The sequence below is a fragment of the Nylanderia fulva genome, unplaced genomic scaffold (genome assembly GCF_048542155.1).
Source record: "Nylanderia fulva isolate GAGA-0341 unplaced genomic scaffold, ASM4854215v1 Scaffold34, whole genome shotgun sequence".
Classification (NCBI taxonomy): Eukaryota; Metazoa; Arthropoda; class Insecta; order Hymenoptera; family Formicidae; genus Nylanderia; species Nylanderia fulva.
The window spans coordinates 241,591-265,442 of NW_028190411.1; the positions used below are offsets into that span (position 1 = coordinate 241,591).

At 35.2% G+C, this 23,852-nt stretch overlaps 2 protein-coding genes and 1 long non-coding RNA gene across 3 annotated transcripts; 2 read left to right on the top strand and 1 right to left on the bottom strand.

Annotated features, from left to right (window-relative positions):
• Window positions 1-23,030, bottom strand: barc (RRM1_TatSF1_like and RRM2_TatSF1_like domain-containing protein barc). The gene is made up of 6 exons (XM_029302843.2): window positions 22,599-23,030; window positions 21,449-22,197; window positions 4,476-4,642; window positions 2,204-2,390; window positions 840-976; window positions 1-408 (listed from the first exon to the last, which is right to left on the bottom strand). The coding sequence occupies exons 2-6, from the start codon at window positions 22,157-22,159 to the stop codon at window positions 276-278; spliced, it is 1,335 nt and encodes a 444-aa protein (XP_029158676.2). The 5' UTR covers window positions 22,160-22,197; window positions 22,599-23,030; the 3' UTR covers window positions 1-275.
• On the top strand, window positions 8,992-11,349 carry LOC114930967 (uncharacterized). Its single transcript, XR_003819577.2, has 3 exons — window positions 8,992-9,369; window positions 9,461-9,618; window positions 11,193-11,349. It is a non-coding gene; the product is annotated as an uncharacterized LOC114930967 (long non-coding RNA).
• On the top strand, window positions 13,525-21,062 carry LOC114930966 (uncharacterized). Its single transcript, XM_029302845.2, has 5 exons — window positions 13,525-13,894; window positions 19,175-19,450; window positions 19,533-19,766; window positions 19,893-20,097; window positions 20,232-21,062. The coding sequence occupies exons 1-5, from the start codon at window positions 13,855-13,857 to the stop codon at window positions 20,461-20,463; spliced, it is 987 nt and encodes a 328-aa protein (XP_029158678.1). The 5' UTR covers window positions 13,525-13,854; the 3' UTR covers window positions 20,464-21,062.
• Window positions 23,031-23,852: the final 822 nt, after the last annotated feature.

Below are 23,852 nucleotides of genomic sequence, written 5' to 3' on the forward strand. Positions count from 1 at the left end.
ATAACTCGAAGAGGTATCTTTATTGTTGCAACGACTAACAATATATCACTAATACAACAGTAGCGCCGATTCAACGACAAAGCTGCGAGCAGCTTAAAATCTCAACCACGCCGTCGTCGACAGAATCGATTAATCATCATGCTCTTATTAAAACGCCTAAAGGAAAAGCTTTGAGCTTAACATTAAAAGTGAAACGACGACGAGGATTTTTGGAAATAAGGAAAATAGAATTTGTTAAAACATGATTACAATTTTATCGATCGTGGAATGCATTCTTATTGTGATACTTTTTGCTCCATCTTACTGCTCGTTTCCTGCTCCTTCTTTGCTTTTTTTTCGTCTTCTTGCTCCAGATATGTATCCCATTTTTCTAGTCGCGCTTCAATCTCCGCGTCAGTTTCTGTAATTCTATAAGACATATTTCGATGCATTAACAGCTGGTATACTTTTTATTTCGGTCAGTAATATGAATCTGCGTTGCATTCTGCGACAACTTTAAAAAAATGTCTGCAATCAGTATTGCAATTATTACAGCGTCTAATTGAATAGAGACTACAATACCAGTGATGGATAAATGATGCGAATATTACAAGAGACACTCGACTTCTTTTTCGAGTCAGGTAATTATTCACAAGTAGCTAATTGAAATATTTCTCGAAAACATAATAACATATTGTAGCGTAATAATCCTTTATATAAATATTTTTTTAAAACAGCAAATATGCGAGGAAATACAGAAACGTTTCAGGTTCCTGATTGATCCAAGTGCCTGTTCCAGCAACTATCGGTGTTGACTCTAAAGTCGACATGGTAGGACTCTGCAATGGAATATCACTTACTTGTATTTGGTCTTGCCGTCCCAGATCTCCGCTGATATCTTCCTCTGGCTGAACCAACGGCCGTTCAGAAGCTGTATGCAAGCTTGAGCCTCTGCCGGTTCTCGGAATGTGACTTGCGCTACTCCTTCAGGATGTCTCTAAGAGAAGACAAATATAAGGCGATCCGCAAAAAATATCAAATACAAAACCGATTCATTTTATTGAATCACATTTGAACAACAGATTGCCTGTTAGAATCAATATTAATACTGGGAATGAAACAGAATATAGAAAAGAATAATTTTAATTAAAATGTAATTAAAACTTACTTTTTAGAATTTTGTTCTGCTGAGAGTATTTCTATTTAATTAAATACTTGAGAAATATCATATAGAAAAATTCGTAATAATAATATTTTTGAGAAATATATTATTAAATAAATATAGTAATATTATACTTATATATATTTTCAGATTTTAATTCATAATTATGATTTTCAGATTTTGTCAGGTTTCATTCTTCCATCTCATTTGCAAAATAATTGTAGACGTTCTAGAATTCCACTAAAATTATTGGCGGTTCTTCTTTGATCTATCGCTTTAACAAACCGCACGACAAGAACGTAAAGAGATATGATTCATTCTAAACCACATTGGTGGTAACATGTGCTCTCAAGATGAGAAAAATGGCAGTGAGATGCCTATGGTAAATTAGATAGCAGAATATAAAATGCCTCGCATTTTGAAAGTCGAGGCTACTTAAAATCGCATCGCAGTACAAAAAAATAAGCTGTATTACGTAGATTTGTGCTCTGCAGAATTTGTAATTACAACAACTTTATCAGCAAATTAAATGCTACATATAAAGACTTCATCCTTTAAATAATAGACAATTACAATGCACATGTGTGCGTGACAATAATATCGAGCAGCTCTATAGAAAAATAAAGAAAACGAGAAATACACGCGGAAAGAAGTGTCACACGTCGTGCAAATGGAATGTACAATACTTTGACATTGAACAGTTTCACAGTAGAGGCGCAAAGACTGGGAGTATTTTGCCTCTCGCCTCTCGATTTATGGGGGTTAGAGGCATCCCTTTTCGAAGGCGTTATCTTATTCCCGCCTTTCGCAAAATTCAGTCGTTAAAAATATCCCGAGAAGGATCGATCATTTGATTCAATTTGAACAAGAAACAAGCGATTTAAGCAACAATTTTAACATGTTAAGAGAGTTTGTTTTTAGATCCAATATTCATAGTTTTTAACATTTTAGAGAATATGATTAGAAAATTGTAATTATTTTAATTATAATTAATTAAAACTTAATAACACTTAACACAAGGAAAGTAACACAAACGCAAAATAGTCAAATAAAAAAACTCACGTCGTAAATGATGACCTTCCTGACGTCGCCACACTTAAGACACTCGGACCGGATGTCCTGTTGGTATTCTAGAAGCAGCTGGACATCCCTGTCGAAGTCCTCAGGTGTGAAAAGGTTCTTTATAATAACAACCCTTTCGCACTTTAGCGGTTCGCCCCGCATGCGCTCCGGTCGCCAGTCAAACAATCTATATGTAAACAAATAATGAACCACGAATGTGAAAATATAATAGAAAGAATTATATTAAGATTCTTTCTATTTTCGCCAATCAAAGAATTCAAAGAATAAATATTTCACGAAAAGAATAAATCTTACACTCAGTGTAAAATGTATTAAATAAATGTTATTATCCAGTATTGGTTGTGAAATATTTATTCTTTTATTTGTATTTAGATTCAATCATCATGATAATCATGAATGTCTCTTCTAAAGATTTAATTAAATCTTCAAAGTTTTCTTAATCGCAATCTCCAAAATCGTCGTTTATTAACGAAGATAAACCGAGAGATCTAGATAACTTGAAATCCTGCAGCTTCCATTATATTACATTATGTATGTGCGTTACATCATGTCAACTCACTACTATCATTATTAGAAGTGACGTTCCTGAATGATTAAAAGATGCCGACAAATCTCGCTGATACAGTACAGATTGCTGCATAATCGAGAACAACTTGTCAGCCGTGAGGATAGTCACGATGATCGACAAATCGTGGCTCACGACTCTGCTTCTGAGAACAGCTCGGGGGAGAAATTATGTCGATAGAGGAAACGTGTTGTAGTGCAACGCGCGCGTAGATTCACAAATACGTAGAGTGTCGAAAGAGCGTGTTGCTGCAAAGACTACTTCCGGCCGGCAAAACGTGGGCCCGCACACGTTCGCCGATAACTGGTTTTCGCAAAGTTCAGGGCGTTGACCCTGCGCTCGCGACCTACGCCGGATAACGAGACGATGCAGACGATAAAAATGACAGAGAGATGCGTCTCGCGATCGAACAATACGATGAAATATGGCACGGCGTGAGGAGATTTTCAAATTGATATTAAAAATGCGTCAAGTGTCTTATAAATGCCGTTAGCAGTGCCTTTTTTGGAAAGTAAAGGCCATTTCGTTATACATATAATTGCTTTTTTATATTCTTCGCAATTAAATTTTAATTCAATTATAATTGAATCGGTAAATTAATAAATGTTATGAATGCATTCTGGATCGAATATTTTTTTCCTGAGATGTCCTAAAAGAGAGAAATGCTGAATATTGAATCTTCCTATTTCGAAATCTTTCGATTAAATTAAATTTTATTTTTTATAATTAATTAAATTTTAATTCAATTATAATCGAATCATTAAATCATTACAAATGCATCCAAGAGATGGAGCACATTTTTTCGTAGATTTCCTAAAAGAAATGCTTGTGCAATTACATTGATATATATCGAGGTGATCGATGGTAGTCGGCGAGTGCATACATTTCGATTAACGAATTAAGTCTCCGTAATCTTCTTGCAAAGTGCACCGTGCCCGTATATAATTTCGGGTCCGCCTGTATGCACGGACCGACGGGCTAAAATGCGGGTAATCGACGTGTGCAGCTGCCTTTGCCGGAACCGCCAACGCCAAGCAGTCTGGCGGCTGCGAGCCGATGGCAGCGCAATTATAAAAGCCTTTACACACGTGTTACACTGCGCGAAAGACACGTATATGTGAAAAAGGATTTCTTTTAAATTATCGCCCACACACGCAACGAATTGCGAGCATCGCAATTCGAAATCATCCCGATGCGATGCAACTGCTTGAAAACGAGCCGCTTGCGACACGTGTACGTAACGCAGTGCACATATAGAGACCTTAATAAGATGCACACGCGTGGCGGCACGGATTCACGCACCGTGGACGAAGCGTATCTTGATTTCCCCTCCGGGAATATATACGCCGTCTCGCACGGACGCAAGCGGAGAGAGAGATGAATGGACCGAGGAGAAACCGAGGAGAAACCATCGCGACCATCCCGATTTTGCAACGCGATTCAGCGAACCCGAATTATACGGAGCGACTCGGCAGGAAGTGACACCACGCTTTAAGCCGGCAAATAAGGCAAGCATTTCCAGGTAAATTTATATTTATAAAATAGAAATAAATAAAAATATAGAAAAATAATAAAAATATAAAAAAATAAAAGTATGTAAATTGAAATGCACAGAACGCGCGCGCGCGCCTGATTATTTTAAGGTTCATCATTCATGAAATTTAAATGATTCAATTAGAGACTTACTTTTCTTGCATCTTCTTCTGCCGCTCCTTATCCTTTTTTTTCCGCTTCGGTTTCAACGCGGGATCGTACTCGCGCTTCATTTGGAACTTCGCTCTCTGGACCGACAATGTTTTCCCTCGGATTTGCGAGCCGTCTAAAATTTTCAACGCCAAATCCACCGACTCGACCTGAAACAAATATTAAATAACCGATGTTAAATCGCGCGGATATTGTGTTGTTTAACAACTTTTGCGCATCTTATTATGATAGTAATTAACGCAGGACGTAAAAGAGGCGGCGTTAATAGGCTGCACTTCCTACTTATTGTGCCAAAGTAATAGAGTTGCCATTGTTGCCTTACAATGTGTGCGATAAGTGGATGCGATAAAAATTCGCGCTCGATTTAAACATGTTTTATTAACCGGGCTACGCCCATGACAATCGCCGAAAAAATAAATTCCGGCTTACATGCGAAAGGTTTGGCCCTAGATTTATGAAATGGGCGTATTCTCCATTTATATATATATAATGGCCATTTAATTAAGCGCATCGACCCTTTTATTGCGCAGTGCGGTCTTTCGATCATCATATATGTAATTTAAATTTTGATTCACGCGCGATCACGTTAGTCAAATAAATGAGGAACAAACAATTTATAAATCATATTGATTTTATTAATTATTTTGAAGACAGTTATAACAATTTTTATCGCGCAGAAAAGAGATATGCTCCATAAAACTTTAGTAGCACGTGCGAAAAAAATTATGGCTGAGGATGAAAGAAAAGCCTATGGAGAGATCAAAAGAAGACTCAGATTAAAAATATCGAATTTAAGTCGCCAATGAGGGTTTATATCGTCAAAACTAAGTTATATTTCTGAGCATTCTTAATGGTTTCAAAGAAGTCCTATAGAACTCGTGGTATAGGGAAGTCATAAAAACTTAAATAACTTATCGCTCTCTAAAAACACGTTATATAGACGTACATATAGACGGTCAATTCTGTATTCGCAACATTTCGAAAATTATTTTAAGCTATTACATCATCGTTCATTCCTAACGTTCGATGCGTCAAAAAAAATATATAAAATATGTATCAGAAATAGCAAAACTGTTCTCGCGGTAATGGTGTCACGCTTATTTACAAAACCCGTAAAACATAAGCCGCTTAGGGCCATTTTAACCGTGACTTCATGCCACTCATAGACGAAAATAGAACAAAAAATAGATGACAAGAAATAACTATATTTGCTAACTTCCTCCATTCTTCAACAAAAAATACATCAAATGTCGCGTAGCGATAGATGGATAAATGCGAAAGGTACATAGATCAAAAATAAGAAAATTTTATAGCTACAATAAACTTTTTTTCGTAAAAAAAAGTAGTACAAGCTCGAGTCAAATTTTACATATTTTTTTTGATATCTCGATATACAATAGAACTGGCTCTTGTTACATGCACGATAATACACGATGAAGCAATACGTGCCGAGAGTTTCTAAATATGCGATGCCGACGGATGGATGACGTAATGATCCCGAGACAATTCTCCCTTGTGACGATGACCTAAAAAATATTTTCCCTATGCTCGATATCTCGAGAAGATCGAGAAACCAAATGTAGAGAATATTCCGGGAAGTATTCAGAGGCGATCCCATTAATTTACTGCCGACCCACTTAAGCGAAATTCCTAGACTCGAAGCAATCTACCATCTATTCCGTCGAAAGACTAGAAGATAAGAATAATTTTCGATACAATTTGAAATCGAGAGTTTAAAGCAAGGAAATTTGAAGGAGTTAGCCGAAGACGAGAAAGACTTGCAAACGCTATCGACACTGTGTGCTCGTCTGGGCACGTAAGAATTCTAGACTCAAGGATATCCACACACGAGAAATAAAGAGTTGCGTAAATACACCTTGAGAACCTGCGGACATAAAGGGCCTCGCTATTCCTTTGATGCATCATCCTGCAACACCCACGCGCCAGACAAGTTTCAAGGCTCTGTTCCTTTTTATTTTCCTCTTTTAACACGTCTCGCTTTCGTTTAACCCTTAACCGCGAGCGCAAAGCTACGCGATCGCTGACGTCATCATCTCCACAGGACATGCAAAGTGATTTAAATAAGGATCTCCTTTCTCAATTCCTATCGCATGATCTGTCTCTTTCGTGAGACGGCATTATTTCCCGCCACGGTTGCGTTAACGCTGTTAAGTCCCGATATACGGCAGTATAATCGAGGAAATTAATCACGCAATATTCATATATATAATTATATTTTTTTCCTATTAAGATTAGCTTCTCGGAAACAAGGCTTGATTCAAACTCTATTCCGCTAAACAAGATTAAGGTGGAGAAGCTATACGTGCACACGTGCACTAGATAACGCGTGAAACGATGATCTACATATAGTCGACATGCAGACATAGATTATCGTTGTTCACGCGTAAACGCCCAGCGGTGATTAAAATGCTGCTTTTATGTTGGGAACGTGATTCTAGCCTTTCCAGATCCAGACGCTCTGGACCAATGAGAAACGGGTCTCGACTTATTGTCAGGATTCTCGACCACCCAGACGAAGGTTCCCGCGATCATCTCACACACGGCCTATGTTAGATCACTGCAATTACGGTATACCCTCGCATCCAGTTCATGTTAAATTACACGCGTCCCTTCAGTCGATATACACGTAAAGCGTCACAATCGTTAATGGCTCTCTTAGAAGGAGAGAAAACAAATATATATATATATATATATATATATATATATATATATAAAGTGTCCTAGAACTGGCAAAAAAGTTTTTAATGGCAGATTCCTGGTATCATTTGGAGACGATTTTTTCCTTAGTGAAAATGTTGAGAGAGGCCATCATTTTTAGCATGTTTCTCACTTTTGTTTTATTATGTATCTTTATAACAAAGCCTTGTATTAAAATTTTATTAAAGCAAACTTTAAAATTAACCGAAGAATGTAGTTCTGTTAATATTTTATTTCCACAAGGTTTAGTTTTCAAAAAAGCCTTTATTTTCAGCTGCTTATAATTCGAAAATTATTGGTGTCTCTACATTTTCGCGGAGGAAAAATTCTCTCCTAATGATACCAAGAATCTGGCATTAAAAACTTTTTCGCCAGTTCTGGGACACTCTGTATACATATGTATATATAGAATATATATAGAGAAATATATATATATATAGTATATATAGAAATATATATAGAATATATATAAAGAAAAATATATATAGAATATATATAGAGATAAAATGTACATATTTATTTTAATTGAGTGCGTATAAAAATTGTAGAACATCCCGTAATTGACACATTTACGATGGTATGTATGCCGCGGTAAAAGTAGAGTAGGAATTTTCTCATTTCACAACTGTCTTCCTACATGCGTAATTAAGTCTCGTTTCCTCTGTGTAGTCATGGTTACGTACTAAGAATACATAAATTAGACAATTACGTGACTGCTTGCCAAGGCGGTTCCCTGATAAGATAAGCTCTTCTCTGAACGTATACATCGCACCGCGCGATTTCCTTAATCACTAATACTTAACGCGCATATATACGCATAGCAATTTAAAATCTTTCATAGAATAATTCAATAAAAAGTCAAGCCGCCGTTTATCGCGTTGTGTGATCCAAGATGCTGAATGGATACACAAAACGGTACGTGCGTGTATATAAGGCAGCGTCGGAAGCGCACATTTATCTGCGTGTAACGTTGATTAATGACGAACGATGAGATTTCGAGGCACCATGGATCATCGTTATTGCGGGATGTCGTGTTTCTAACACGCCTTGAAATGAATACTGACGTCCCCCCTCTCTAAGCAACTATAGTTAGCCGACGTCTATTATCATTACTGTACTGGCGCCCGGCCAAATTTCTCGCGGGAATGCATTAAATACCGTGGTTGCACACGCGACAAGAAAATTCCCTGGAATTCCCCAAGAGCAGGAAAGATCTTTCCTCGAAGGACTTATTTATCCAATCCCAATCGTATACGAATGAGAATATCTCAATTCAAAAATAATCCAACATTTGAATCATTACTAACATCTACGCGCGAACGATAATAATTCACAATTTACAAACAAACGTTCCTCTAAAACATTGTTGACGATGCTCTTATATTATCTGACGTATTTTGCTGCATTCCGGCTACTGCGAGTTCCGCAATTGTGAAGAGACAAGTTGAAGTGTAAAGCTAAGAAGAACGCAGAATGCTCGAAGAATACTCGCCCTCGGAAAAGAGACTGTCGATGGAAAAAAATTTTTCCAACGACAATTGAAGATCGTTTAAAATCCTGTCCCGACTAGACAGCAGAAGAGAATCCCTCGAGCGACATTGTAAAAATTGCAGCGCGACATGTCATCATCCTCTTAATATATCTTGTCATTTTCAGACAGAAAGAAGGAATAAGAAATAAACGATAGAAGACGTGTTGAACAAACGTTGATGTCGCGTCGATTTAAAAACGTCGTAAATAACGAAAATACCTATATATATATTTCGCGCGTCACGTTGACTCAGCTGAGGGGTTAAATTATATTATCATCAGAATGATGATCGGCGCTACGCCTACGCTATTGACATTTAAGATCGCGTTTGTCCCACTAATTTGCATTCGCGCAAACACCGCAGAGATGAGTCAGAGACAATTGCGCTCGATGATCGCGCATGCAAGTTACACCACTGCATCGTGGCCGATTTACAGCCGCGATCCAGCCGAACATGTCATCGCAGGAAACACGAGCCGAATTTTTATAGCCCAATTTGCTTCTCGAGACGACGACGCCAATCAAGAAGTGCTTTCGACTTCAAAAGTTATGAGAAAAAAAAATTATTTTTATATGAAGATGGGTTTTAAATTGGAGCAAACATTAAATCGACATGAGCGTTGACAGGTAAGCGTAATAAAATGTAATTTAAAATCGATAAAATTTCTTTTCTTAAGAATACTAACATTCATTGAGAAATAATTTTATTTTACATTAGATGCAACACGCTGTATCTCACAGTGCGATATCTCAAGTGGTACCAGGCAGCTCCGGTTTCTCTCGAGAAGCATATTTCGGGATGCATTTCACTTTGCAGATAAACGCCGACGGAAGCTACAGGGTATCTCCCGAACTAGTCAAATTTTATTCATCAAAGTACGTTTATAAATCGGAGTAAAATAATGTTTCCTAACGGCGCATAGACCATATTGCTGCGTCTTACTAAAAATTATATATATATATATATATATATATATATATATAATATTTGCGTAAATATCGCAGAGAATAATTCGCGTTTGCTTTTGAAAATTTCGTATAATCCTGGACTGCCCTTGAACGTTCCGGCAATCAAATTCATTCGATAAATATTTCTTCTGATTTACGACGGACGCGATCCTCTCGCCATTTGTTCGATTGTTCTCAAACCGTAAAGACTCCGCGATAAAACCCTCCCCATATTAGGTCTCTCCTAAGAGACAACACCGCGAGCGGATATACACGAGGCACATTTTGCGAAACCGGTTTCCGGAATTCCATAAAGTCCGAAGTGTACGCGAGCGCGCACAGGAGCGTTCGTAAAAATCGCCGCTTTATTTTTTCCCATTATTTATTTTTTGCGTCGCAAAACTGGAGACGAGTTATTCCTCGCCGGCACAATTAGGAAACTGTTGACGCTTCCTGCTGTAACGATGTCGCGTCGGAAATTACGGCTTCGCAAATTACGCGCCGACGAGACATTTTCGCGCGGCAAAAAAAAGAAAACAATGAATTATGAATGAATATATGAGGGTCGCCTACGGCAAGAAACATCTGTTACGACGATCCTTTCCTTGGCCTTTTGGCAATTACACGGCCGAAGAATGAAGTGTTATTTAACTCTCTTAGGAGCAAATAATAAAATCAATGTATACATATGTTTACGAATATATATTCGAATGTCACCTGTACTCGCATAATTTTAATGATTTACGGTGTGTCTGACCTTCCCGTTGGCTCGAAATAACAGCCGATTGCGTCCTTTCGTTCGTATTGTAAATCTATAGTCAGTCAGTCTCGTGTAAAATCAGGTTTTCCCGACGCTTCGATTGCTGTGAAAATGGAAATGCTTTGATGTCTACGCGATATGACTGCATCATAGTTAAACTTAATTTTGGAAGAATTCCAAATTTTTCAGCTCTACTTGAGCTCCAGCATTTCTCAGAATTTTACTTGTTTAATACATATTTTTGTGTCCTTGAGAGAAATTTAGCGACGCACGTAACGTGCGTTAAAAACGCGCGCGATCTTCCCTAATCTGGAGATTTAATGCATGTCTTGAAACACAAATGCATGCCTTTTAATTTTAATTAATTAAATTAAATATTTCAGATGTGTGTAATATTTCTTCAAATATTAAAGTTCAATTTGTAAAGACAATAAAATATACTTATTCTTTTTTAAATATTTGTTCCACCATTATATTTGACGAACTTACATATGAAGTGAGATTAATTCAAGAGCCCGGAAGCTCAAAAAATTTTCATTCTACGTACTAATAAGACTATACAAGCCCATGTGAAAACGTAAGCCAACACTTATAAATGATTGACTCGGTGTCATACTGACGTAATCGTATGGTGATGACGATTCTCGAGCCATAAACATGACCATTGCAACTACATCTCCATAATGCCTGACGCAATATCTAGAATTACTTGAATCTGTCAATCGCTCCGTTGTGATTTCAGGCACGCAGTCGTCAACCCATCCCAAATTGCAATTCCGCGAATTGCAGCATTCCCAGTGTACCTTTCAAAGCATCAGGAATGCGCAAATGAATCGCCGTCATAGTAGTTTGAACGTAACCACGTTCGGCCACCCTGTCACTCAAACGCAGAGCCCGTATTTAGGTAATAAAAAATCAAATAAAATTCGCGCTTTTCCGTCTCCCTTTTTGTGTGTGATGTTTCAAGCGTATAAAACATTCCAACGTCAAACGCACAGTATTTAAATATCATAGGTTGTTTGAACGGCTAATATTTAAATGTTATATAGATCATTCATGAATGCGAGATTTTCATCGTCGTGTAAATTACAAGAATGCAACGTCGCTATTTATACATTCGCGTGCACAATATTATGCGTAGATAGACGTGTATATAAAAATAGTTATCTATGGTACAAGCAGAGAAACGTAGATATATTTAAATTATGCAACTATGATAGCAAGTATGTACCACACGTACAGAATGCATAATTATCATTAATGAGTAATCAGTGTGTTTTTTCAAAGATATTATATAAAATGTCACAGAGATGACATTTCTAATAGACGTCTATTCTTTTACAATACAATAGTCGAAATTTCAGAATGCATTTCATATATTTTTTTACGCGCGCACGTGCATTGTATTTTCTCTCTCTTTATTCCTCGATCTTTCTTTTGGTAGCAGTCGTTGACACACTTTTTCCCTCTTATTATCGTCACGTTTCTGCGAGTGATAAGTAGAAATTATTAAACGTAAGATTTGCGAAATCCGATTCTCAACGGTAGCAAATTACGGCCTTCTTTAGTCCCACGATATCTCAAACTTATTTGCGCGCTAATATTTCTTGTTATCTCTGCTACTACATTTTAATCAATTCAATTTAGACGTTAACTCCCTAAAAGATACTATCGGACAGATAGACGTTAATGCACCCAATTGGCAGCTTGCCATTAAACGGAAACGCTGGTCTGCTAGCACAGATGATATTTTAAAAGTAGGCTCGATTTGAGGTCGTCGCACTTTTATATATACTATCTATGTATAAACATATTGTTAACTATGTTATAAAAACATCGAATTTTTCAACAGGAAGCATAATCACGTTCTTGCATCGTCAATTAATTAGAAAGCAAAAATTACACATTTCAAGTAATATATATAAACATTCATCTACAACATTATTCAATGATTAAATGCAAACATTGAAAATCGATAGGTCGAGAGTGGATAAATATTATCAACGAATAAATTATTCTTCCATAAATTATTCTTCTATAACTTGATTTATTCTCTAATCATTCAAAGTTATGACCATCGTAAATAACAAGCGTCTGCTTTTACATATTTATTAGTTCTCACTTGTTTTCATTTTTATATTTATATATTCTACGTTATTTCGTTAAAAAGAAAAAGTATCTTTTTACTCTTCTCCGATTTCGATATTCTGACAAAATTCCGACTTAAATTTTCTCGATGCTGAATGGTCCCTTCTCTCTGTACACATTCTGATGCAATTTTCGATGCCGAGACATTTTAACTCTATTTTATGATTATAATGCAATATTAAGTACATAGTATATAGATACTTGAGCTTTGTTGACGCGTTTCTCAAACATTTCGCGAGCTGTCGACGTAGCTACGTAGAGTTTGTTCAATTCTTATATCGTTGCCGCGCAATTATCACACGTTCTATGCTTACTAAGTTTATAATATCCTTGATATCCTAAGACGATTGGTGGCGTTATGCAAAACGTGAATAGAAATCATTAAATTTATGTATGCGTTTGCAAATACCACGTGCCGTGATAAACCATTTCAAAATCGTCTTAAAAATCAAGGTAAACGCCAGAATAAAGAAACGCTGCAGATTTAAAAATTACACTGCTCTAATCGTAACAATTTTACAAAATATTAATATAAGAGAAAGAGACAGGAAGCTTTTCTCACAGTATGAAAAACGAAAATAAATATTGTACATTTGAATCGTTCTCCGGCATTTCCTATGAAAAATTTCTTCGCGGGACCATTATATACGGGAGTTCTTCGTAAAATACGCAGAAATCGCGAAAGCGTATTTGTCATATAATCCGCATAATATATCATAATATGAATGCGTGTATATATAACTGCGTGAAGCGCATTTGTGTTGATTCGAATAGAAATCGGAGTAAGCTAGACAGATTCTCCACGACGGATCTACGGCTCCTCGGATTCAGAAAATGATCGCGGTAGCATCTGGCGTTAGGAGAAGCGCGAGAGAGAATTCCTCTCGTAAGCTCGCGGAGCGCGCGAAGGTACGCGCCGAGCGGAATGGAAGCGGCGGCTTCAGTCGGCTACGAACCACCGTCGAAGAACGGTCCCCGAACGATCGGTGCGGTCCAAGAGCCACCCTATCGATCGCGATAGAGTACCAGCGATCTCTGGCCGAAAATACGGGCGAGGGTTGTAAAAGCGAGGCGGCCAATTTATTTTTTTTTTCTCTCTCTTCGTCGCGCGAATTCGCGAAGCGGTGCGATTATGACGACGCGTGAATTAAGAAGCGAGACGAGGTTCAAGGAACGAGAATGAGGACGATTCTGCGAGCGTATCGCGACCTTTGTATCGAATAATTCGACGAGTAAACGACCTGTGCTGTGTAAACATGTGGAAGTGTCGGGTCCTGTTGCTTCTGTGCTTCGCAGGTAATTAATCGCGATTCAAGTGCGCGATATGGATTTAAGCAGGTCGCGGGGAATTCTGAGAGGGATGAGAGCTCGAGGTGTTAACGGCGAGATAATAATGTGCGGAAGCACGAATTAAGTGGATAAACACGGCGAGATTCTAAGAAGCGATTAATTTAAAGGGAGAAGTAATGAAAAGAAATGATTATTAGTTTCTAAGACGCGAACAGTTTTAATTAAAAATTTGTGAAATAATACGTATTGCATAAAATAACGCAAACAAAATGGCAATTTTTTTATATGATTGATATATTAGTTTGAAATAAAAATTGTATTGAAACAACGAAATATTAGGGTATAAACGATAATTTATTTAGTGTGAAAAAGAATTTTTGATGTCTCTTTCTATAATTTATATTTTCTTTAGTAAAATAATATGTAATTCAGTATTATTAATATGTAATAATATGTAATTCAGTATTATAATTAATTAATTAATATTTAACTCTGCAGTTGTGTGTGTGATATAATGCTGCAGTATATTTATTGAAGTGCAATAAGTTCTATTGACCGCGAAAATTTAACAATGTCAATTAAAATCGCTTTATTAGAGCAAAGGGAATTAATTAAAGAAAGATAAATTAATTATACATGTATTATAATTTGATAGAATTCAAATTCTGCAACTTGTTTGCGCACGCGTTATTGATTTATTGAGTAACATAAATTCATTAGAAACTCAAACTTCAATCTTTGTACACTTAAAAGTAAAATGCCGCTAAAATCTTGATGATAGTTCAAATAATACACCTGATATAAAAGGGTATAATCATGAAAAGATATCTTTCAGCTGCCAAGACACAGCTGAGTTGCTTGTACCTATTAGCAGTTACGCACTTTGCTAATTGGCAACTAATAACAACCTAATAACTCTGAGAGTTACGATAATGCAACATATAATTATCTACATGATTATCTACATGATTTTTTAAATTGCGTAACAGTACCGTAATTAACCACAATTTATCAATATCTATCAAGTTCTTGTATATTAAACAATGATAGAAGATATAATTTATGATTTATGCGGCATATCTGTTGTATAAAATTATATCGATAATATCTTGATCAATATATATTGAAAAAAATTGCATAACTTTTTTTCTCTCTAAAAGAAATTGTCCTAATTATTAATTCTGTTCACATATTTTATCTTTCTTTAATTTAAATAGTTTGTTTTTGCCAAGACAATTTTTTTTAATGCCTTAATAAAATTTAAGAAAAATCTCGAAGAAAACCATAAAAGGGATGCATGTTGCGAGACGCATACTTTATATCGGACACACGTAAAATTTCTGCATATAAGATTAACCAGTCCACAAGTGGAACGGCTGCGTTGCGCAGACAGTTTCGGGACGCGCATATTTTACCAAGCATTTTCTAATGGAAACCGCAAATAAATTAACAAACGATCGAAGCGTATGTCGTCATAAATAGACAGATGCGTTTCTGAGCAATCGCGCCGCAATCTATTTTCGCGAGATCGGATCTAGGCGGAAATGATACTGACAAAACGATACCATCAAATCTGCTTCGAGAATAGCTTTGATCAATCGCGACAATCATAAACTTGCTTGCGACTAAAAAAAAAACTTAGAATTAAAGTCAACAATATGTCTGTCGTATGTACACAAAATTTCTCAATACTATTTCATAAAATTTTCTTTCATTAATAAAAAAAAGTAGCCTAATGACTGCTAATTATAATCGTGCGATTACAGTCATTACGTCAAAAAAAACAAAACATTGACCTAAATAAATTAATTTTCTTTCGATAATGATATATATGAACTACACGTTAATTGATCAATTACTAATAATATGAACTTATTCGTGAAAGTGGAAATAAATTCTGGAAATATGAGAAGAATGTTTATCCAAGTCATCGGGTTAGCCTTGTCCCATAAATGTTACATGAATGAAAGTGCAAGTTGTGGGTAGACATACCATAGATATATAACTCCCTGTCATGTCTATCGATATCAATCGATTAGACGAGCTTGAAAATATCGAATGACTTTTCCTTGAAGGGTAATATGATCAAACGACACTATCGATAATTAGTGCTGTAAACTTATTAACGTCATCATTTCGATTTTAATTGCCAGCGACTTTAATGAAGTTTTAATTAAGTTCAGCGGACGTTAAAAATATTTTTTTACGCTGATCGTTGATTATGTTTTGCAGGATTGGCACAATTTCTAGATTTACGAATATTTCCATATCATGAAAATAAGCAAAGAAATATATCTATATATTTTTTTATATTTTTTTACACCTTCTAAATAAAAATAATGAACGCTTGGGAATTTCACGCTAATAATTATCTGTAACTGCTTACTTATGTTTCTAGAAATGGAAAAAATAAAATTTGGCGTGACTTTTCGCATGACTGAATAATTACGTGAATAAGCAGTCGCTACACGATATTTTCTGCCGCTAGTGTAAAAAGTTATTTTAGTAACAGGCAACAGTTTGTACACCTGTGATAAAAAGACGCATACGATTAAATGATTACACAAAGAAGATACGTGCGTGCGAACTTGACAAGCAAAAATATATTGTTCGCCGTTTAATACTCATAAATGTCATATTTCTAAAAAAATAAAGCTCTATGAATCAGCGATTTTTGAATTTTTAAATCGCGAAATATTGTAGAACAGGAAATCTGATTCTTTTTATTATCAATATTCCTATAAAGTAATTTTTGCATATTTGAAAACTAGGAAACTGGGTGAATTTCCACATTTAAAGATTTAGATACGGCCTCTCGGAACCTAAGAATTTCAAGTCAAAATGAAATATGCAATGTACGCGCTGGCCATCTCGTTTGTTATGTCTCGCATTTTAAAGCAAGTTGTATATCGCGGTATCCAAAGCTGTAACAAACTTTAACATTAGTTTACAAATTCGTGTGTAGTTAAAAGCAACGGAATGTAAAAAAAACTCCGACAAGAACATTTTATAAATTTCGTAACAGTGTATTTCGCGAACAATTTATTTTTTTAACAAGAACATTTTTCAATTATTTAATTAATTTTATTTCTACGATTAAAGTTTGTTTTACGCTCAGTGTTACAATTATTTCAAATTGATATATATCCACAAGTACTACTCTCAGCTGATGACTAATTAAAATCGATCGACTGTAATTAAGAGGCGTGGAATGGTGATCGGCAGCCACAGTTTTTATTATTCGTAGAAACTAGTTCTTGTAATGTCAGAAATTTTGTCATGTACATTTAAATGTCCGAACAGACTCTGACTACAATCACTACACTTTAACATGTGTTCCGACCGTGTACTAACTGACCGATTAAATTGATTTAATCCATTTAAATTTGACCCATTTTAATATGCCATCTCTATTATGTAAATATCATACTTGTACAGCTTAAAAACAAGATTCCGCGAATAGTAATTAAATGTCCATTTAAAGACTGCTACGTAATGCAAATCTAAACTATATTTAGCATAAAACGTGTTGCTTCTTCCTATTAGCAATTTGAATAATGATTCTATTAAAGTTAAATAGAATCACATAAAATGCACATAAAATGTAACATGATAATTTAAAATAATATAACACACCACATATTTGAGCTCGATTAAAATGCAATTTTAGTTTACTGGTTTTCTATATTATCTTATATGTAATTATTTCTTTTTACGCTTCTTATAATTACATATTATTAATAATAAAAAAATCAAACTAAACTTGTTTTCGAATTTATAAATCTCATGTCATTTATCATCGAGGTCAAAACTGACATCATAATATTAAGACGGTTACGTTATTTACGGTTTATTAGAATTGTCTAATTTCATATTAAGTCTTTTTCAACTTGTTCGCTGTAAATGCTATGTAAATTGAATACTTGCTATGATAAAATGCAATAAAAATAATAATAGGTTCTATCGCGCGTGTACCTAATTGTCGTGCGAAGAGTATATTTTTTATATTAGAGGCCTGCGGGCCTGCCCGTATAAAAATTAAATCTCTAGTATATATTAATAGTCATACGATGCTAGTTGTGTATCATAAATGAAATTTATGGCGGTGTGTGTATCACGAGATTCATCTACGCGACAATGTGACTCAGAGAATGACTTTGTGAGTAATTAATTGAATGTGTATGGCAATCATTGGCAATGTGATCTTGCTGCCGATATTTCGTAATAGCTATATTAATTTGTAATTAATGTCGACACGTGTCAGGCAAATTTTTCTATGATTTTTCACTCAATTTACACAGTCGCTTATTTTTTCAATATCCTCAAGCATTACACAATATTCAAAATGTGTCGAACCATTTACATTTTGAGATTCCTATTAACTAGCGCCTTAAACTAGCAGTTAAATTATGTATTCCTATTGTATGCGCGATAATACAATATCGTGTATCGCTGTCGTAAAAAATTGCTTTATCTTTACCGGTTCCACCCGAAGAAGCTGTCACGCCCTAAAAAGTTTCAATCAATAGAATTGCCTAATTCTCCGCGCGTAGGCAGATTATGTAAAATTATAATGAATAAATTTTTTTCTCCCCCCTTGATAATGCATTTCTTTCACTTGTATTTTTTCTCATATTCAGATAAATAAATTTTATAGGATTATATAAATGCATATTTGAGGGGACTATATGAGTATGGAGATAAAGTTATGATTTAATATATGCTTGCTTTTAAATAAATTAGAGCATGATGACAAACAGACGTTCCATCAAAATAAGCTATTTGTGTCACAACGATAAGCCTGCAAATGTTGCAAATTTGCTATCATGCGAGAAACAGGAAAGAATCTATTTATGAGACAGTATTCGATAATTCAATGCTCGATATTATCTTAGCTATGCAATGATGTGGCGCCTAGTCACGCATGAACCGCAGACAGCATTACATAATGCTTAAATTCCGCTCAAGGCCACGGAACAAACATGTATTCACTCGGAACGAAACGCACCTTAGATATGCGCATAAATTATATGAGTAAGAGAAAATTATGGATTTTAAAATATCGCGCGATTTATATATATATTAGAACGAGAAATTTCCGTCGAAACGCCCGACTATTGGAAATTATTGAGGCTGAAAGAAACGAGTTTAATGAGCGAAAAATATCAGAATAATCTAAATTTTCCATTCCTCTATTCTCGATTTCATACATGTATAGAATATACAGAAATTTATCAAAGTTCCTATCGTGCGACAAGATTAACGTATCTGATTTTTTTTTTCCAGGCTTATCGTCGGCCGTTTCGGACTTGTCGAATTTCGGCGTTAATTCCTTGACGACTAATCAATCCAGAACGGTGCGACAGCACGAACCCGTGAAACGATTCGCGTGTCCTGTAGGATTCTTTCGATTGAAACGATTCTGTTATTACTTGAGCGCCGGCATGGCGCCATGGAGGGACGCGTACTTTCATTGCAAGGACAGAAATGCTACCCTGGCTATATTGGACAGAAACGGAAAGGACAGGATGTTGAGAAAGTACTTGATGGGGGATCAGTTCAGTGAGTATAAGCTATTCTCGTCTCGTCTCTGACGAGACTATAACGCCGCGCAACTCCACCTAAATCCGACAAAACTCGACAGCGAAATTGGAGCGGTGGATCGGCGGAATTTTCAACTGGCAACAGATGGCCTGGGAATGGGGTGTGACAGGTGAGAAGATGGTTTTCCAGAGTTTCGGGAAAATGGAACCGGGGAAATCTGAGAAGTACGCCTGGCATTGTATCATAATGGATCCTGTATTGAAATACAAGTGGAGCGCGAGAAGCTGCGTCGACCGGAAGCATTATATATGCGAAGTACCCGCCGGTCGTTTAGGTAAGAAATGCATTGAAAATACGAAAAACACATTCGATAAAAAAAAAACATTCAGCTATCGTACTCAAATCGATTGTGATACAGTTTACAATTGCTTTTACGTATGATATTTTTGCCTTGTTGTAGTAAGAAGACGCAAGAAGTCGGATCCTTTCGCGCCGCAAAACCAAAGATTAAAGCCTAAAAAGAAGGGTAAAAAGTACTTAGAGGAACAAAGGAAGCTAGAAGGAAGAAATAAAACTCGAGCAAACCGGAGAAGAAATTTGACGGAACAAAGAGAGAGCGAGCAATGGGCTCATGGTGTCAAACTGGGATCGCGACCACCTTTCAAGTATGATTATTCGATTTTATGCTGAATATATGTGAGATGTAAAAATTTAAAGAGACATTTTTAAACATCTAAATTGTTAGTAATCCAAATCTTCTACAATTAATGATCATTTCCTAAATTGCTTTTGATTGTAGTGTCACGCAACCTAGAGAACGCACACGACATCGTTCGAATAGAACCCGTTTGCATCCAGCTGTACCAAGAGTTGCCCAAGTGTTGCCTCAAGGACGAGAATACGGTGCTTTTCTGGGCACCAAATTCAATAGCCATCAGTCACAAAATTTGGACATGGACAACGCAATTCTTTCGCAATTTCACAGTAAAATAAACGATTTTGCGCGGGAGGAGATTTTGTTAAAGCCATAAAGCAGAAACGTAAATCATTGATAACTAGTTATAATTGCAACCTTGATTTTATTACTGCTCTATATAACGTACGCAATTAAAAAAAGAAATATTTGCAAGATGAAATTTTTGCTATCAAACTGCCGATATATCGACACAATCACTATAATATATACATATATATATATATATATATATATATATATATATATATAAAAGTATAGCTGCAATTGTAAAAATAGATTTTGCAGACCTGCGAATAACTATTGTAATCAAAATTAATCTCGGAACAGATTTCTTAATATTCATTCTTGAATATTCGTGAGAATTAAAAAAAAATACTGATTAATTAATAAGTCAATCATATAATATAAATATGATAAATAATAATAAATAACGAATCACATGATATTTATGCAGGTAGCTCATTATCAATTGCATTCGATATTATTAAAGACACCCATTCGTCTAAATATTTCTTATATTTATCTATCATAACAGCAAAAAAATTATGTATTGTCTCTCTATATTCTACACTTTTCTCTATCCCGCGATTATTTTGCCAAACGACATCTTGTGCAATTAATTAATATAAATAAATAGTTCACGTCAATAGTTCATATATTGATTAAAAATTTAAAGCTGACAACTCTTGGCGCTGCTATTCGCCAGATTGCGCATTAAATAATCTACTACAATTATCATCCCATAATTATCTTACAATATCGATTTATACTATAAGCATCGGTTTTTATAAGTGAATTATGCAGTCAGATAGTGAATCAAAGAGTAAATGTTTTCATATTTTGATTCTCCTTTGTGTTTGTTATTTTTTTCTGCTTAGTCTGTAAATATATCAACATAAGATTATCAATGCATAGCTCTTGTGTATCTAACAATCTATAAATAAAATATTGATACACGAATTTTTTATAGTGCAATCGATATTGTTAGTAAAATTAAGATAAAAGCCAAAGATGGATCATATATATATATATATTCCTACCTTGATATAAGTACAAAGAGCATCTCCCTTTGGTTCACCATTGCCATCCCTGTATAGCTTGATTTTGTCCTTCCCTTTTTCATCCCTAGCTATGAGGCCACATTTGGTGAAGAGTTCCGTGAGCTCCTTCATAGTAATATCCAGAGGTAGGCCGGAAACGTAAATAGCGGTGTTATGCGCCTCATCGACCTCAAACCAAGTCGGTGCTTCCTGAGCTTTTCGCTTTGCTTCTATTCTCCTCTGTTCCTTTTCTTCTTTGGCTTTCTGAGATTGGTTTGGCTCAGATGGGTTTGGCTGTGGTGCACTAATATCTGTAAAGCCATAACTCATTTGATACTTAGCCATGAAATCCTGATCAACTTTTGGAAACCAGGCATTTTTCTCCTTGTCCCAGAAATATGCACTGCCGTCAGTTGGATCCGTATAAGTATGCGTATCATTCTCAAAGCCAAAAGCACCAGTATCAGCACTAGCTTTAGGAATAGAAATTTCTTCCTCTTCCTTTCTATCAGAGCTTTGCTTGTTACAAGAGCTCTCTTTATCATCTTCCTTTACTATCCATTTATTTTTTTCTTGATCAAATCTGTAAGTAATATTTGTTGCTTGATCAGTATAGATATAAGTTTTTCCATCAAACTTATAATTCTTCATAGGCTCATCTTGTTTCTCTGACTCTTCCGTGTTTGCAGTGACTGACTGTGTATCAGCCATCTTCAACAGTTCATTAAGTCAGCTTTCAAACAATAAATCTGCAATAGGAAAATAATAATTAGTATTGATAAAAAGTAAATTCTTACTTATTTTATAAAAATCTAAATAAATGTCTATATAAACACCTGTGCCTAACGACTCATGATAATTTAAGCAACATTACTTAACTAATTATTGACTTATATATATATATATATATATATATATATTACAATAGAAAAAATATAATACAAGCGAAAAGGATGCAGAATGTTGTGCGAGTATTTATGAGATGCAGATAATGTAATATATTTTACATGAAACAGTTTGTTAATTTTTAATACATCAAATTAAAAATAAAAACATGATTTAAAGTAATTAAAACATCGAACAGAAGATATTATATAGAAACTTAGTGAAGTAAGGTTAGAAACTGACAGTAGAGTAATACAATACTTACCGATATTTATACAACTGTAAATTCCGCAAGATTTGAGCTAATTAATAACGAATAATTCGTGAATTTAACAATAATAGCGACAAGAATTACATTCTTTCGCAGTTATGCATATCAAACTACAGCAAACGAAATCACACAGGTTAGGTGTGCATACGTCAATACGTCGTACCTGAGTCACACTCGGAGTTGGAATGTTGGAATGCAGCTGATGGACCAATGTAGAACGGACCTTAGTTTTCGAGACACGAGACACGATCGCGAAAAATATCTTCACGTATCACGTCAAAACGCAATTACAGTATACAAGCGATTATTGAATATTAATCCGCGCAATCACAAAATTCGATTAAGCGATTGAACATTTCGCGGCGACTGCTGTTTACCGAAGAAAATACCGAATATCCTGCACGTACTTTTCGCGCGTTATACACTTCCGCCATATTGAAAAGTCTGACGTCAGCGCGTCATTTCGGAGTATCTCGATATATCGAGATGTCGCGTCGAGATATATCGATTCTGAATCGACCGCATTTAATTTCATAAGTCATGTCATAAATGAAATCTTATTGTAATAATTTTTCGATTGCGAAGCATGTCGGGTATTTGTCAAGTGCGAGATATTGTTGTTTATGCATTCTTTTGTCGTTCGACCAAGATTAACGGTGCGGATTAGTTAGTTTTAAGAAACGCAATCGTGAAAAATATACCATGTCAAACGCGATCATGGTGTACAAATGACTAGTGAGTATACTTATTAAATTCGATTAAACGATTAAATATATTGCTATGACAATTGTTTGTCCAAGAAAATATTTCGCGTGATTTATTTGCTTTAATAGACGCGATTGATGACTATGCAGAAATATCCTGATAAAAAGATATTTCCGGATTTTGTTTCTGGATGAATAATTTTTTTTCTATCCTAAGAGGTCTCAAGACATACCGCTATGCTTGTAATTTTTGAAATTAAATGTCAAAATGGCCACAATTAATTTTTGTATGGATTTATGTGCGCACATATAAATATTTTGTTAAACTGAACTCTTTCGAGCCTTATTTATTAACAAATACATTTTTTTCTGTCGTAAATAATTTAAAAGTATTTTTATATTAAATTATATTAATATTAATTTTTTATATTAAATTATATTTATATTAATTTATTTATATCTAAATATTTTATCATTTTATACAATATAATATTTCATAATATTGCATTAAAGTTTTTTATTTACATTACACTATAATATATTT

What these genes read in the sequence shown, in the direction of transcription:
- LOC114930966 (XM_029302845.2), top strand. Translation starts at nt 13,855, where the DNA reads ATGTGGAAGTGTCGGGTCCTGTTGCTTCTGTGCTTCGCAG. An exon ending in CTTGATGGGGGATCAGTTCA is followed by an intron (nt 19,451 to 19,532) that starts GTGAGTATAAGC and finishes AAAACTCGACAG; the next exon opens with CGAAATTGGAGCGGTGGATC. An exon ending in AGTACCCGCCGGTCGTTTAG is followed by an intron (nt 19,767 to 19,892) that starts GTAAGAAATGCA and finishes GCCTTGTTGTAG; the next exon opens with TAAGAAGACGCAAGAAGTCG.
- barc (XM_029302843.2), bottom strand. Translation starts at nt 22,159, where the DNA reads ATGGCTGATACACAGTCAGTCACTGCAAACACGGAAGAGTCAGAGAAA. An exon ending in GGAAGGTCATCATTTACGAC is followed by an intron (nt 977 to 2,203) that starts GTGAGTTTTTTT and finishes GTCTTCTCTTAG; the next exon opens with AGACATCCTGAAGGAGTAGC. An exon ending in GACGGCAAGACCAAATACAA is followed by an intron (nt 409 to 839) that starts GTAAGTGATATT and finishes TATGTCTTATAG; the next exon opens with AATTACAGAAACTGACGCGG.